Source organism: Hyperolius riggenbachi, chromosome 3, assembly GCF_040937935.1.
Source record: "Hyperolius riggenbachi isolate aHypRig1 chromosome 3, aHypRig1.pri, whole genome shotgun sequence".
NCBI classification, from domain to species: Eukaryota; Metazoa; Chordata; class Amphibia; order Anura; family Hyperoliidae; genus Hyperolius; species Hyperolius riggenbachi.
In genome coordinates this window covers 339,722,800-339,740,517 of record NC_090648.1, presented here as the reverse complement: position 1 = coordinate 339,740,517, position 17,718 = coordinate 339,722,800, and the positions used below count along the sequence as shown (strand labels likewise).

General features: G+C 41.8%; 1 protein-coding gene across 2 annotated transcripts in view; it reads right to left on the bottom strand.

The window, feature by feature from the left end:
* The window catches only part of GLT8D2 (glycosyltransferase 8 domain containing 2), a 33,431-nt gene that overhangs the window by 1,845 nt on the left and 13,868 nt on the right, over positions 1-17,718 (bottom strand). For both annotated transcript variants that reach the window (XM_068276920.1, XM_068276921.1), the window contains exons 6-9: positions 16,403-16,487; positions 11,746-11,858; positions 2,755-2,921; positions 1,028-1,140 (exon numbers count right to left, since the gene is read on the bottom strand). In XM_068276920.1, coding sequence (XP_068133021.1) covers positions 1,028-1,140; positions 2,755-2,921; positions 11,746-11,858; positions 16,403-16,487 — 478 coding nt within the window. The remainder of the gene's footprint in view (positions 1-1,027; positions 1,141-2,754; positions 2,922-11,745; positions 11,859-16,402; positions 16,488-17,718) is intronic.

The following is a 17,718-nucleotide window of genomic DNA, read 5'->3' as shown; positions in this document are numbered from 1 at the left end:
TTTTCCTAAACAAAGTGGGGAAGGGTACGTGTTTTATTGCACACTGAGCAGGGAGGAATAAGCTGTCATGCTGGCCACAAAGAGTTATTCCATCAGCAGAAGAGGGAGTTAAGGCTCTGTGTTCACAGTTCGAGATCATGCATGAGAGGTATTGCAAATGATATATTGCATACAATATGCATTAAAAAAAATATCTGAATAAGGCTTCAACCAGTGAGACTTGCCAGAATTCTAAATATATTTTGACTGGTAAAAGAGGTCACATGACTTTCACACAAAAACATACAGTAAGTGCATTATGCAGACAATGTATGCCGCATGTATTGCCCATATTACATGCTTGAGTGGCTGATGTATGTAACATGGGTAATGTGTGCATTGCTTGCATAATACACTTAAAGTAAACCAGACCTCAGAGACTAAAGTTTTGATACTTACCCGGGGCTTCCTCCCACCCCATAAACATGCCTGAGTCCCACACCGTCCTCCCGCAGTCTGCCGGTCAGCCGCGATCAGCCTCAGTAACAGACTCAGTTGCGTCAGTCCGGGTCTACTGCACATGCGCAGGAGGTATTTCTATTTTTCCAACGGGAGGTTACTCAAACTGGGCCCGACTAAGCCAGTTAGCGGGGGTTATCTGGGCTGAACAGCAGACCCGCGGGAGGATGCTGTGGGACTGAGACGTGTTTATGGGGTGGGGGAGAATCCCTGGGTAAGTATCAAATCTTTCATTTCTGAGGTCTATGGTACACTTTAGGCTTTCTGCCTAATTAATGCTAACTTTCACAGGTGCTATCATTGCAACGTAAATGTTAGTGAATATGGTCCAGTTATGGGTAGATTGCAACACTATTAAATGCTAAACCCTGAAGAGCCTCCTTTGGAATTGTTTCTCTATCAGTTATTTCTATTTTTCCAGTGTTCACCAACCAAAGAAAATTATAAATCCAGGCTATTGCTGCACTGTTATTTCTGTTGCCACAGGGGGCAGCATAATACAACATTGGCAAGCATATATTCTACTCACCCAGGTATCGAACATGCCAATCTGGAAGGATGGGAGAATATTTCTCATGGAAGACGATAAGCATAGGAGGAGTAGCTACACCGCCTCCCACAGTGCTGCTGTACAGGTTCTCTCTGCAAGAAAGCACAGTGTACTCAGTGCATGGCTCTCACTCTCATCACTATCCATAGGTTATCATGATATCCAGACTGCAGAAACAGTATATGAGCAGCCCTTTGCAGGTTTTGTCCTCCATATCTATTATGTATAGAGTGCTTTAGGGGGCATTTTACAACTCGCATTGTGTCCGATCCATAGCTCCATCACTAAATGAAATTATCGGCCGGGATTTTCCATTGCGATCATCACATGCCATCACCACTGCGCACCCACCCGAGCATGTCGGCCTGAGATTTTCCCAAAATGGTTGCATCGTTGATCAGGCATAGTTTTGGTGGCACTTATTTTCATACGATTTGAAAATAATTATCGAATCAGATTGTTGATCGACCACCAATTCTACAGATAAATGGCCACCTTTTCATATCTATAACCTGACCAAGCAGATCACATGCTTCTCCATGAGTTCTCCTAGACATGACCATCACTACTGAACAGCAATTTTACATTTACAGACTTTTTAAGTCATTCAACTTTATGCTAATTTATTGTTTGGGGGGGGGGGGATATTTGAAGGTGGAGAGAGGTGTTAAGAAAATTACGTGTAATTCCCTGGTTCACTTTAGGAGGCTGCAAAATACCCCTTACATATACTAGCAATGAGCCCTCAATATTATGCAACTGTGATTCTGTGATTGCAGTACAGCTAATGATAGCTTTGAACAGGTTGCATAATTTACAGCTCACATGGGACCACTTTGCATCTGAAAATAATATGGTCTGATGTATCTCTGGCATCAGAATGCATCATGGGTTATTTTTAAATAGGTCATGTGAATCGAGGTGATTTACGGTACTTCTACCAAATCATTTCTACAATTATACACATCCGTTGTATCTGCAGTACATTTCTGGCAAAGCACTGTGCTAGGATATACGGTAAGCAAGAGATTCACTATTGTATAGCTTGAAGAACTTGTGATTGATTTTTCTGTAAAAATCACAGCGATTTTACATGTACGCGATCACGGCAATTTTAATAAAAGTGAATAGGAGAAAAGCACTTCTAGTGTGGTTGGGCCCTAAGTTGTCAGTGTTAGGGGAGAAAATCTGAGGTGGCGTTTCAGATACTCAGTAGCCAAAACCTTAAAATCCGGCCACTGAGGATGCAAGGGGAGTATCAATTAGGACTGGTTGTTAGGGTTTAGTGGTTAGAGTTAGGTGTGTATACTAACATTTAAGCGTTGGTTAGAGGTTAGGCAGTGTGAGGTTTGTTTTAAGTTGCTATGGAGGTTAGGCTTGGTTGTCAGGAAGTGTATTGTGTTAGCATTAGGCATAAGGAAGGAATTGAGTTAGGAAGGGAGGTTAGGGTCAGACAGGGAGTTTAGAGTAAAGCGTCAGGAATCAGAATATACATTACAGGAATTGGTTATGGCTATGCAAACAAAGGAGGATAAGGGTTAAATCAAAACAGTGTTGCAATCCTGATATATTAGAGTATTGGCTGATATTCTTTATTCTCAATACCATCTTTCCTTGTGCCAACCAAGTTAACATCGACATGGTTTCATATGTACCCAGAATAAACCCCAGCAATGCATGACATTAGTTGCCATCAGGTGACTTACTCCACATTCTTCTTCATCCATTTCTCAAGTTTCTTGGTAATATGCTGCTGCCTCCACTCTGTCATGTTGGCTACAAACACTCCCGGGTTGAAAGAACATGTGCTTGGGCTGATCCCCAGCTTCTGAACAGTCCTCTTCCTGTAGTCTAGAAATCCCATGAAGGTGTTCTGTAAGAAGAGGCATTGAGTAATGATAACATTGGTTTGGCATGAATAACTTAACAGCATTTGACCATGGACTTCATCCAATTCACTTTTTCTCCTAAGTTATCTCCTAGTAAGTATTTTTTCATCTTATGTTTAAAATAACTTTTGGAGTCTGCAATTAAAAAAAAGGACCAAAACATGGGTGAAAATGCACTGTTAAAATTATTCACAGTATTTTATTGCTTGCTGGTGGCTTAAAAGGCATTGGCCCATATGCAATTCACCTTTTCTCCTGACTTATTTCCTAGGAGATAATTTTTTATCTTCTCTTTAAAATACCCTTTCAGCACTTTGCAACTGAAAAGTACCAAAAAGTAGGTGAAAAGATACTGTCGACATTATTCTGAGTGTGTTCTTGCTTGCTGGTGGCTTACAAGCATTTTATGGACAAGTTGTGAAAATATCACCTAGGAGAAAACTCATAGTTATTTTTTTCTCCTAGGAGATAATTTTTCAACTCCTTTTTAACCACCCTGGCGTTCTATTAAGATCGCCAGGGCGGCTGCGGGAGGGTTTTTTTTAAATAAAAAAAAAACTATTTCATGCAGCCAACTGAAAGTTGGCTGCATGAAAGCCCACTAGATGGCGCTCCGGAGGCGTTCTTCCGATCGCCTCCGGCAGCCAGAAGTGACACGGAAGGCCGCAATGAGCAGCCTTCCGTGTTTGGCTTCTCCTGTCGCCATGGCGACGAGCGGAGTGACGTCATGGACGTCAGCCGACGTCCTGACGTCAGCCGCCTCCGATCCAGCCCTTAGCGCTGGCCGGAACTATTTGTTCCGGCTGCGCAGGGCTCAGGCGGCTGGGGGGACCCTCTTTCGCCGCTGCTCGCGGCGGATCGCCGCAGAGCGGCGGCGATCGTGCAGCACACGCGGCTGGCAAAGTGCCGGCTGCGTGTGCTGCTCTTTATTTGAGCAAAATCGGCCCAGCAGGGCCTGAGCGGCAGCCATCGGCGGTGATGGACGAGCTGAGCTCGTCCATACGGCTAAGATGGTTAAAATAACCTTTAAAATAATTTCTTAGCTGTCGTGTGCACATTCATGCATGAAAAAGAAGGAAGTAAAACGACTATGAAAGTATTTTTCGGATCTTTTGCAGGAACTGATCTTTTGCATGTGTACAGCAGCTTCAGAACGATCAGTCTTTCAAACCTCCCTAGCAAACCTTTCCCAATGCCTATGTCATCACACCAATGGGTAGATGCCCCACCCACTCTACCCCATAGGACGTAAAATATATAAATTTGACCGCCCCCTCAATCTTTTGTCCTCGAAGCTCACCTCAGGGACGTGTTTTTACAAGGGCTTTTTCAGCCATAATTTTTAATTTTTTGACCCCTACCCGCTGTTTCCTACAGCACTTATTGACTAGTGGCCTCGGCCAGTTACCCCTTTATGCTATAAATTAGCATGGGGAGAGCTTGCCAGTTTGCTGGAGTGCTGCGGGCTAGGTTTGTACACTCAGTCTAAAGATTGGGGTCAGTGCCTGAATTAGGATACCTTCTGAATGCTAATGCAGTCGCCTGGACGCTGTGGAATCCTCTTCCATGTTTGCTTCCTCTCCCCGGCACGGCGTGCGCTCCACTGTGTTGGCTCCTGCGTTCCAGCATCTACTTCCGCCGGAATGGCGCTTCCACCGGAAGTGACGTGCGGCTGCTGGACGGTCAGGAATTGGCCACAATGGGAGGAAGGCGGGGAGGAGGCTGTAAAATGTGTTTAATCTTGCCGCGTGGCGTTTTACACGCTGGCGGCGAGTAATGCTGGCAATCTGCCGTACTTGTGGTCTCCAGCTCCCCGGTCTGCCTTTCGTGCAGGAGAGTAGCAAGGCAGAACGTTTTGCTCCCCAGCTTCACTGCACTCTGGAACCTGATCCTGTGTTCCACTATGAGTGCTCAGCAAGAGATACCAGGTATGAGCAACCCGGGGGAGATTCTATTGTGCTTATCTATGCCTTTCTATTTCCCTTACTTTCTATATACTGTATACTATATATACTATTCATCTCTTTTCTTGCAGCTTGTTCAGCTGATCCTAAGGATTCCACAGCCACTACTTCAAACCAGCCTCAGGCAGAAATGTAGGGGGTATTCAGGTAGGTTCTTGCCCGCATCGCTGAGTGCAGAAACTAACAGCATTTCTCATTGCTCAGTCCTAGGAAACATCATCACAAGAAGAAAAAATCTCGGAGTAGATCAAGGTCTCGAAGACGCAGTCCGGTATACTATTACTACTGAGATAGAAGTCGGTCACCTCGTAGATGCAGATCAAATTCTCGAAGCCGAAGAAATAAGGGATGATGGGCTTGCGACAGAAATTTGATGCCAGGAAAGACCGTATGTGAGAGATGTTGTCGGAGCCGCAACAGACACCGGTGGACGTGTCAGAACTAATCAAAGTAGCAGTCCAGGACTCAATGAAGGAGTATATATTCCTCCTTGCCACCTCAGCCTTCAACTTCGACGGCGACGCAACAACAGCCAATGCTAGTGGATGACAAGTTGCAAGCAGTAGGATTTGACTTTACACTTGTAGAACCTTATGTATGTTCTGTAAGAGAGGCCATACAATGGCAGGATACAGAGGATGAGGACAAGCCGGAAAAAACGAGAAAGAATAAGGAATATTATTCACATTTGAAGAAGTGCACTCCTTTTCCATTCATGGACGAAATTGCGGATGTGATCAAGAAGTGGGAGAAGATCGAAAAGAGGCCTCCTTTAAGTAATCAACTCAATAAACTATATCCTATTAATAAGGACAGAGCTAAGTTGCTAGATAATCCTCCAATCGTAGACGCCTCAGTTACGAGACTGGCTAAACCATCTACACTACCCAGAGAAAATGCTGCATCCTTCAAAGATGCTCTGGATAGAAAAATAGATACGGAGTTAAAACAGATCTATACAAGCTCAGAAGGTGCCACTAGGCCAGCAGTGGCACTCACATCATACGCTAAAGCTTTGAAGTCTTGGACGACGAATATTGAAGAAGCACTTCGAAATGATGTCGAGAGAGATACAATAATAGCAGTGTTGGATGACCTAAAGCTCACTGCCGATTTCATGGGAGAAGCGGTGCAAAATCCCTTATGATGGGAAAAATGTATTCGGAAGGGAGATGGACACAGCCATTCAACGAGTTACAGGAGGAAGATCGGGATTAATCCCACAGGATAGAAAGAATAGAAAACCACCTTTCCAGGTATCTAGATTTCAACAATCCAGATATCGTAATCCTCGCTCTTACAGACCAGGTCGGGAGTACCACAGAAATTGGCAAAGCTCCCAGTTAACTCTTCACAGAATCAACACACAGAAAGTCGCACCTTCTACTCAGGGACAACAAAAGTCCTTTTGATGGTGTATCTGCCCAGATTTGTCCTGTAGGAGGAATATTGAAAGAGTTTGGACAAATTTGGGTGGACAACATCATCGCTGGAAATTTGTGGAAAGTCTCCTAGCTTCTCGCTTTACTCCCACAATTATTCCAACATCGAAGGAGAAGAAACTTATTCTAGCCCAGTATACCGAAACTCTGTTACTGAAGAGGGCCATAATTCCAGTCCCAGAGTCAAGAGGAAGGGGATTTCATTCCTCATTATTCTTTGTCCGCAAAAAGTCGGGCGACTTGCGCCCAGTCTTGGACTTAAGGCAGTTGAACAGGCGCATGCATTTGGGAAGATTCAAGATGGAGACTCTACAGACCATCACAAGATCGATTATGGTATCAGACTGGATGATATCTGTGGATTTGGAGGACGCCTATTTGCATGTCCCCATCCACCAAGAGTTCCAGAGATATCGAAGATTCGCGATAGGTCCTCTACACTATCAATTCACATGTCTCCCATTCGGGATATGTACTGCTCCATGAACATTTTTGAAAGTCCTACTAGCGATAGTTGCACTCCTGAGACTGAAGGGTCTTTGTCTTTTTCAATATCTGGACGATCTGTTACTCCTGACCCAGGACCAAGATGTCCTGTTGCAACACAGACAGACGTTACTTCACACTCTTCAGTATTTCGGATGGAAGATAAACTTCACCAAGAGCTACCTTTGACCCACACAGGAGATGATATTCCTAGGGGCACTATTCAAAACTTGGGAGAACAGACTTTTATTACCAGAGGAGAAGATATTAACGGTGATGGCAAAAGTTCAGGAGGTGCTACCCAAGGAAACACTAACGGCAAGGCAATGTCTCAGCCTGATCGGGTATTTGACATCAACCATACCCATGGTCAGATGGGCCCAATGGCACATTTGTCCGTTCCAATGGGGGTTCCTCAGGCAATGGAACAAACAGCAGATGAATCAGGCTATTCAGATCACAGCCCCTATGAAACACAGCCTGCAATGGTGAAAGACACAATCCATTCTTACGAGAGGCCATTTAATTCAACCTGGTCCATTGACCATCATTGCATCATATGCCAGCAAGAAGGGTTGGGGCACTTACTACCTAACACATTCGGCGCAGGGGACATGGAGAACCCCACAAGTTCGGAAGCAGGCAAATTTATTTGAACTAAAAGCGCCACTTCAAGCGTTATACAGCTTTCAGAATCTGATTCAGGAGAAATCAATATTGATGAAGATGGACAATCGCACGGCAGTCTCCTATATAAAGAGACGGGGGATACAAGAAGTATGAATTTACTACTACAGACGGAGGAGATATTCCAGTTTGCAGAAACCAACTTATGGAATATAACGGCATTGTATATCACCGGTCCTCAGTACACGAAAGCGGATTATCTGAGCAGACATCATGTAGACGACTCCGAATGGAGTCTTTGTCGGGAGGTTTATCTATGGATCTGCAACCAGTTCGAGTTTCCCCAAATAGATCTAATGGCATCGAAGAACAACTTAAAATGCATCAAGTTTATGTCCAGATACCCCTGCAGTCAGGCAGTAGCGACGGATGCAATAACGGCTCAGTGGAACTTCAAGATTGGTTATGTTTATCCTCCAATCCCAATGATCCCACACTTACTGATGCAGTTATTGAGAGAGAATATGACACTGATTGCAATTTGCACAAAAGGTGGATCAGCGCATAGTGTTAGGTCCCCTCCCATATGAGGATGACTTCTTCTCAGTGGGAGGGATGAGTACTTAACAAGTTGCATGCAAGCTGTTACAGGAAACCAACATCCTCCAGTGGTAGACAGGTTATGTGTATGCTAGGTGTGTATTTAATCCCACAAGTGGGGCTTGCACTCTCTTGCAGGTAGGCACTTATCTGTTTTTAAGTAGCGCTGTTTATTTCTTTGCCATGTACTGATTGCAATACTGCCATTCTGGCCCAACCGGCCATGGTTCTCCCTGTTGTGGGAGTTGAAGTTACAGTCTCCTCTTCCTCTCCCCAACAGACCAGACCTACTACAGCAGGGAGCGATATATCACCCAGAGCCTCAGAAGCTAAATCTCATGGCCTGGGTATTGAGGCGAAAAGGCTTCAATCATTAGGCTGCTCACCGGCAGTCATTCAGACGTTGTTACAGGCCAGGAGGCAAACAACTAATGCAACCTACTCCCGCATCTGGTATAGATTTGTTGAGTTTGCTAACAGTGAAAAGTTCGATCCATTGACTCCTCAAGCTCATCAGGTGCTTGCTTTTCTGCAAAGGGGCCTAGAGATGGTAATAGCCTATCACACCATCAAGGGACCCATTTCGGCCATTTCTGCCCTGACAGGTTCTCCAAGGGGCAATCATCCTTTACTGAGACAGTTTGTTAAGGGGGTAGTAAAACTAAGAACCCCGAAAAAGAATCTATTCCCGAAAAAGGACCTCCGTTTAGTGTTACAGGCATTGTCAAGAGAGCCTTTCTTTCCTGTTCAAGACTGTTCTTTGTGGAATCTGACATTAAGATCAGTGTTCTTGGTGGCAGTGGCTTCGGCCCGAAGAGTTTCGGAGATACAGGCCTTAGGATGCAAGGAACCATATCTAACTTTTTTCCCCGACCGAGTAGTACTTCAACCTATTCAGAATTTTCTCCCAAAGGTCACAACAACATACCATTTAAACCATTAAACCAGGACTGGACGTTACCTGTGTTTCTATAGGAGGGGTTGGATACTACACACCCCTTAGATATTGCTGAGACTTCAAAGGCTTTCCTGCAAGCTACCAAAGACTTTAGGAGTACTGACAGACTGTGGGTAATCCCAACAGGTTATAAGAAGGGACAACCTGCCTCAACCAGAACTGTGGCTTCTTGGCTTGTCAAAGCTATTTCAGGCTGCTTATAGAATAGTAGGACTAAAGCCACCAGAACAGATTGTTGCACACTCTACACATAGTGTGTCAACGTCATGGGCAGCAATGAATAGAGCTCCAGCTGATAAGATCTGTCAACTGGTCAAAGATTGATACATTTATGAAACATTATAGACTAGATGTGATAGCTCAATTTTCTGTGATATTCGGTAGAGCTGTGTTGAATGTATCTGCTGTGTAAATAGTTAAATAAATAGTGTGTGACAGCATTTGATCGCCCTCCCTTCATTTCCTAGTTATATCCCATTGGTGTGATGACATAGGCATTGGGAAAGCGGAAAATTGTTACTTACCTATCTGTAATTTTCCTTTCCCGATGTCTTTATGTCATCACACAACGCCCTCCCTTCTTGTTGGCTTTGGTGATTCCGAGGTTGAGGAGGCAGGTGCATATGGGGTAGAGTGGGCGGGGCATCTACCCATTGGTGTGATGACATAAAGGCATCGGGAAAGGAAACTTAGATAGGTAAGTGACAATTTTACGCTATGTGACAGATTAATTCCTCAGTTTGCAAAGATTTGTATCTGATGGGTGTACTCATCTTAATATGTTGGCAGCGCTGCATAATATGTTGGCGCATTATAAATACAATAAATAAAATAAATAGAATAGACTGTGTAGGTATGTTCTTATACGACATGGAGGTGGTAAAATTGGTCTTTGATCTTTCATTTTCCAGAGACTTTTATCTCATGCATGAACCCAGCTCAGGTATTCACACAGGATCAGATTTGCATCTCAAGAGCCTATAGCAGGTATGGGCAAAATTGGCCCTCCAGCTGTTGAGGAACTACAAGTCCCACAATGCATTGCAGGAGTCTGACAGCCACAGTCATGACTCATAAAGGCAAATGCATTGTGGGATTTGTAGTTCCTTAACAGCTGGAGGGCCAAGTTTGCCCATTGCTGGCCTATAGGCACAGAAGACAGAAAACCGTAGTCTCCACACCAAATGCCACACTCAAGGTCATGCAGCTTTTATGCTGATGTAGACAAAAATCGGTTGAAATAAATAAGTTAGAATAAGAGATAACAGTGCCATACAAAAAAATTACATGTGCCTCATATTACAGGACCAAGTAATTGTGCATAATTTGGTGCATTTCCTTCTAAAATCTCTGAGATGTGAGTGTAGGCACATAGAAGGATTTATCTGCATACAATTTGTATGAACAGTATCTTTTTGGATAACTTTGGCTAGGATTTGACCTCCAATAACCATTTTTATCAAATTATCTATTAATTGGATTCCAGTTCCTTTGCTATAACACTTTGCAACTGTTCATAAATGGAGCAGCACACAATTTGCAAGGAAATAACGTCTGATACTATGGGCCTGATCCAATTCACTTTTTCTCCTACGTTTTCTCCTAGATCGTTTTTCATCTTCTGTTTCAAATAACTTTTCAGCACTCTGCAATTGAAAAAGTACCAAAAAGTACTGTGAAAATTATTGCAGGTGGTTTAAAAGGCATTTTATTTATAAGATGTGAAAATATCACCTATAAGAAAATTTGGGGAAAAGTTGGAGGAGAAAAAGTGAATTGGATCAGGCCCTATGTGTTTTGTTATTTAGATTACTCCTTGGTGTGGCTGCACCTCCCCTTTTCAGTTAATACGTAACTATAATTAACCTTTGGCAGCTTCCTATTTACTACGTATCTCCTGTGGGTCTTGCACACAATTTTTAAATCTTTGTATGATACAGATCAATGCTGTTCAACTTGCACTCGCTGGCCGGATGTGGCCTGTGGGCCGCAGTTGCTTGCCCGGACTAATTTTTTGTGTCACCCCCCCCCCCCCCTCCTCTGGCAGGCCCACCTCTTGTTTGCGCTTTGATCCGCCCCCTAAGCTGGGACATTGATGAAGTTGGAAAGCACTGCTGTAGATGGTTTATAATTAAAGGTGAATTTTGATATGATAAATGTAGTATATGTCTGTTGCTCTATTATCTATTTAGCCCTTCCATAATCTTGAGTCTCAGGCTCCACAAATCTTATTGACCCTTTCTCAGGTTTATTTGCCCTCTCCTTTTTTCCTTGGTTGTAATGTCACGCTGTGAATCAGTATATTCTACACACACAAAAAATGAAATTCATCAGTAAATAACACAGTGTTAACTTTTTGTGGAACCATATCAGGCAGTGGGTCCAGCCACACCCACCAAATGTGGGCACGGCTGTGTGGTCACAAGCTATATAAAATAATATGTTACACTGTAGTGCATAGAAGTGACATTCATGCAATCTGCAAAGACTGCAGTGGTCACCAGGCAACTGTAAGGGAACTGTTCTCTGCCTCAATGTATGCTTCAGGGTGCATCAAAGTCAGCGGTTCTGAAATTGACGTCTCATTGTCCTGTATGGTGGAACTGCTAGTTTATAGTGGCAACTGGAACCTAGATGCATGCAGAGAGACAAAGCTGTCACTCAGCCAGCAAGGTCTTCAGCAGCGGCTCCTGTTATGTAATGACAAATTTGCCCTTGAACAATCTTGTACCTGTATTCCTATTTTCATGGCAACTTCTTGCAGTGTTGGTAAGTTGCAGTCATCAGAGAATGCAGCAACGTGTCCTCTTGATAGTTTTGTATTATAAAGTTCCTGAATATCTCCTGTGAATAAAAAGGAAAAAAAAAACGTAGCAAATATACTATAACAGGTGAACCTACAGTAAGGTCTCATTATCCAAGACTGAAAATGACTGGCTATGGCTCTCATTTAGTGTTAATTGTTGTATTTCCAGCACTTTTTTCAGGGAATGTTTTCACAATAAACAAATCTTTATTCTATCTAATCATGGCTTGTCCTTATTTGATCTTTGTTCTCTGTTAATCCTCAAATCCTGTAACTGCTTAAGATCTCTTAATACACAAATTCTCTAATCTTTGCATTCTTATGTAGTAGAGGCTGTCAAACTGAGCAACACCTGGGGTGGGATTCACATTTTAAAAGCCTGATGTTTCAAACGCCTCCAACAAATTAACTACTCTGCGACCGCCTAACGCCAATTGGTGGCCGCAGAGTGGCTCCCCCAGGACCGCCTAACGCCGATTGGCGTCAGGTCCTGGAAGCGGGATAAGCAGGGAATGCATGTGCGCATGTGTGCACGTTCCCTGCCGAGTGACATCGCAAGGATCAGTTAAAAAACAACAACTGCTATTTACATTTGTACAGCACTGCGATCTAGCACAGCGCTGTACAGGGGACAGACCTGTCACTTAGCTGTCCCTCTGATCGGGTCACAATCGAAACCCTCTCATAGGCTGATGCCTATGAGAGGGTGCTGTAAAGTACTGATTGCAGTCAGAGGCAATTTAGAGGGGGAGGAAGAGGAAAACAAATAAGATTTTTTAATTAAAAAAACTAAAAAAAACTTAAAATTAAAAAAACAAAAAAAACAAATGGCAGCAGCAATCAGATCCCATCAACAGAAAGCTCTGTTGGTGATAAGAAAAGGAGGTAAGATGAATTTGGGTGCAAAAAGAAGAAATCTAAGCCCAGTTTACATGATTCCTATTAAATAACATTGCCTGGATTTTGCATTGCGGGAGACTAAATTTTCTCAGGTCCAGATTTTTTTGGTAGGTTTTGCTACAAATAGTCTAGCAGGCCAATGGTCTCCTCCTTATTGTATGCCTCCCCCCCCCCCCCCCCCCTCCCCTTATCTAATCTATCCTCTTCTGAGGAGTACATAGCAGAACATAAACTTTTGGAAGAGTTCTGTTTGTTACACAAAATGTAAAAAAAATGACTAAAAGCTGTAAAAAAACACAAGCATAGAAGCAGAGGATGCCGAGACCACAGCTAACAAAGACCGTTTGTTTAATCTTCCCTAGAAAAAGTTGTGTAATGTATCCTCCTACTCATGACTTTATTCATTAACTCATGCAAGAAGAATGGAAAAAGCCAAACAGAAAATTAAAACCAGGTGCAATATTCCACTCCAACAGGCCTAAAGATACAAAGGAAAGATACAAAGTTGGACAAAATTTCAAAAATAGATTTATCTATTACAAAATTATCTAGTCTACCTATCACTTCAATGAATAGCCTCTTTAAAAATGCTCTGCACATTAAAGTGAATGCTATACTACAATGTATATTTGCATCTGATTTCATTTGCAGATGTGCTACTGTGAACCTAGCGTTCACAGTGGCAAAAGCAGAAACACAACAAAACAGTCCCATGTTTTCTGCGCATTGTGTCAAATACAGTGAAGCATACAGTCAATGAAAAGTATGTGTCACTGTTAATGCGTGTGTTTTGCACTAACACTCTGCATTATTATTATTATTTTTATTTAAATAGCGTCAACATCCTCCGTAGCGCTGTACATACTGTAGTACAATACAAATATTGGAGAACATAGATATATAAGAAGTTCAAAACACTATACAATTACAACACCCAGCAATACAAATACATAGTTGATGTGTGGTTTTTGATATCACTGTAAATGGTACATGTTTATATGATAAATTCCAGCAAAATAAGAAGAAATAAATTGGAGAAGGTAAGAGAGCCGACAGACAGCAGCAGGCAATGGAAGGTTGCAGGGCTTGCCATACTGAACCTTCTGTTTGACAATAGTTTCCTGCAGATATAGGCCTAATGTGCCTATTGGTAAATCCAGGCCTGAATGGGGATGTCACGGCCAACTCAAGCTTTTGCTTTCTTCTCTTCTAGGACAGAAAACTCCTTGTTCAAGAGCTAAGTAAAAAATCTTGAGACTTTATATGGGCAGTATGTAACAAACTTAAAAAAGCACCATACTTTGAACAAATTACAACATAAATAACATCTGTGACATGCTAGAATGAGAATTATTTTCCTAGGCCAGGATTCTTAAGAGGGCCCAACAAATTGATCGAAATTTTGATTGGTGAGGCATGCGGCGCCATAGATTTCCGGGTACTAGGTAGCTCAACAGGACGCCGAGTGCTGGAGGGTAAAGAGCTTCTGCCTTCTATGGAAGAGGTGCTATAGAGGGCTCCTTGTGTAACAAGCACGCTGGCCTCAGGAAACATGGCAGACTCTCCCTCTCAGGACAAGGACACGGCATCCAAAGCAACAGATGGGTTAAGCTGGCTGCTGTGTTTTGTAAATGGTGGTTCCCTTGTATGCTTACATATATTACTGCTGGCAAATTGTATTCATGCTGGGACTCCATTGTTTGTGTTTTTCAGGAGAAAACCACTGAAAATGTACATCATTAATCTTATGGAGTCTGTAAAAAGCCTCTTTTTATGGTTGCACTGTTGCGGCATCTTTTATACAAATGTTTGCAACATTTCAAGGGGCTTTTGCTACTTTAAAAAACATCTTGTATCTTGGGGATCAGCCTTGCAAGTATGTGTCCCATCATGTATGTATGTGTGTGTGATGAGGGCTTGGTGTCTCCTCTTGTCTTGCAGCCTCCGCCCCAACCTCAACCTCAACCTGAGCCTGGACTGACTATTGCTGTCTTTGGTATAGGGTACTTCAGGGGCACAGGAGGAGAAGGAGTTATTATCTGAGGATATGGAGGATTCATTCATAATCAAGGGGAAATTTAAACTTCCACCTGAGAAAGCATACAAGTTACTAAAAATTATTTGTTCCACTTTAGATTGCCAGACAGTACATACTCCTAAAGGGCTTGATTCACTAAGACAAACAGCATGCCTTATCAAAGTTAACACGCCTTATCAGAGTAGCATAGCGAGCGCTATGAACCCGCAGGGGCTCAGGGCAGGACGAGTGGAGCTCTTGTCATTGCCAATTAGCAGGCATAAGTTTGTAGCGCTCACTATGCTACTCTGATAAGGCGTGTTATCTCTGATTAGGCATGCTATTTGCCTTAGTGAATCAAGCCCACAGAGTTATCTGTAGAGGATGAAATGTATTATTATTATTTGGTATTAATAAAGGGGCATTGATAAACAAGACAGGGCAGCACACAGACTCCTCCACTGATCTTCCTCTCCCAACAGATCTTCTTGTGGAGGGGGAAATCTCTCTTTGACAGCAGTGCACTTGAGAGGTCAAGAGAACAAAGTGCCAGATTATTTCAGCCAACAGACTTTGCTGTCAGAAGTGCATCAAACGGTGCCTGGTGAACAGCCTCTCAGGTGTATAAAACCTGGATACCTGCCGATGCCTGGTCTCTGCTGGATTGCTCACACAGCTTAGGAAACGTCCGTATCAATGAAGAGACGGCACACTACTGGCTGCAAATAACTTGCTGTGTATTAAGAACACTACATGTTACGGATAAATATCCTACCTCAGGTGTGAAATTATTTATAAATAATATATCAAATTGGTCAAACTTTGTTTCACCTATAAACAATTTTGTTTCAACTGTAAGCAATTTCTTTCTGGTTTTTAACTGCTTGTCATTACTGATACAACTATGCTGAGTAGGACGAGCTCCTTACAAGCCTTTTCCAAATACTTGTGGTAGTGACAAACACTAACGCCACCTGTTTTGGTGATTTTAAAAGCAGAACACAAACAAGGCAAATAACTTTTATTGTAATAGTTGATATAATTTAGGGATATAAATAATTAACAAATCACAAGCTCTTTAAGGAATAGCAACAGTTGTTATACAGTATAAAGCCAAATAGGCATTAATCTGTGTTTTCATTTTTTTTTAAAGGAAACCGGAGGCGAGAGAGATATGGTGGCTGCCATATTTATTTCCTTGTAAACAATGCTAGTTGCCAGGCAGCCCTGTTGATCTTCTGGCATAAGCAGTGTCTGAGTCAAAACCATGGAACAAGCATATGGCTAATCCAGTAAAACCTGAGTCAATGTACCTTATCTGCTGCATGCTTGTTCAGGGTCTATGGCTAAATATATTAGAGACACAGGATGAGTAGGGACTTCCAGGCAACTGGTATTGTTTAAAAGGAAATAAATATGGCAGCCTCCATATCGCTTCCACCTCGAGTTCCCTTTAAGGCATGGAATCAGCTGAACAAGCATATCTACCTAGATCTACCGAGAATCTATTGACCGTTTATTGTGCAACTGTTCTCTAACATATTAATTTTCAGGAACATACCACAATTATTGACTAAATATTGTGGGATTCTTCATGAAGAAACCGATCTAATGCAAACATGTCATCATCAGAATAAATGGTTCTGGTTCTAGAAATAAACTTACCTAATACAATTATATCATCATCAAGATAAATGACTTTTTCGTGTTCCTTGGTCAGCAATGGAAGATAAAAACGTACAAAGTTCAGCTTAGGGATAAAAAAAAAAGATATTGGAGATGTTAATATAATTATCCTTAATCATATGGCGTGGCCTCAAATAATACTACAATTTTGTGGTAACAACAGCTTCATTTAAATTCCCATTCAATTTAATGTGCATTCAACAAATAATTATTTAAAATTATGCATAAAAAAGTTTTTAAAAAATATGCTATCTTTCCAAAACAAAAAAGGAAAGTACCAGCTGCACCAGATCTGGCGATCCTTACATTCTCCTCGGAAATCTACATATGCCTGCTCACTGCCATTCATTTACTGCTATTCAAAAAAAAAAAGCCATATTAAACACATATATAAAACTGTGCCTGGACTGGGGCCTTAAAAGGCAAATCAAAGTAAACATGTAATTTATATTAAGGGGGTTATAAAATAATGTTTTTAAAGTGTTAATATTACCCTTTTTTTCTTCATTTAAGTTCCTCATTTCACTTCACTCATTTATGAAATTTTTTTTTCCACATTAACCACTTCCCAACTGAGGGGTTTTACCCCTTGACCACCAGAGCAATTTTCAGCTTTCAGCGCTCCTTCCATTCATTCGTCTATAACTTTATCATTATTTATCACAATGAAATGAACTATATCTTGTTTTTTTCGCCACCAATTAGGCTTTCTTTAGGTGGGATATTATGCCAAGAATTATTTTATTCTAAATGTGTTTTAATGGGAAAATAGGAAAAAATGTGTGAAAAAAAATTATTTTTCAGTTTTCGGCCTTTATAGTTTTTAAATAATGTATGCATACTGTAATTAAAACCCATGAAATGTATTTGCCCATTTGTCCCGGTTATAAAACCATTTAAATTATGTCCCTATCACAATGTTTGGCACCAATATTTTATTTGGAAATAAAGGTGCATTTTTTTTCAGTTTTGCATCCATCCCTAATTACAAGCCCATAGTTTATAAAGTAACAGTGTTATACCCTCTTGACATAAATATTTAAAAAGTTCAGTCCCTAAGGTAACTATTTATGTATTTTTTTTAATTGTAAATATTTTTTTCATTACAAAAAAAAATAAATTGGGGAGTGTGGGAGGTAAGGAGTTAATTTTTTGTGTAAAACTCATGTATTTGTATGTGAAAAATGCTTTAGGGTGTAGTTTTACTATTTGGCCACAAGATGGCAACAGTAACTTTTTGTTTAATGCGGCCTGCAAGCGTCCTTCAGGACGCTTGCAGGAAGTACTAGGAGGCT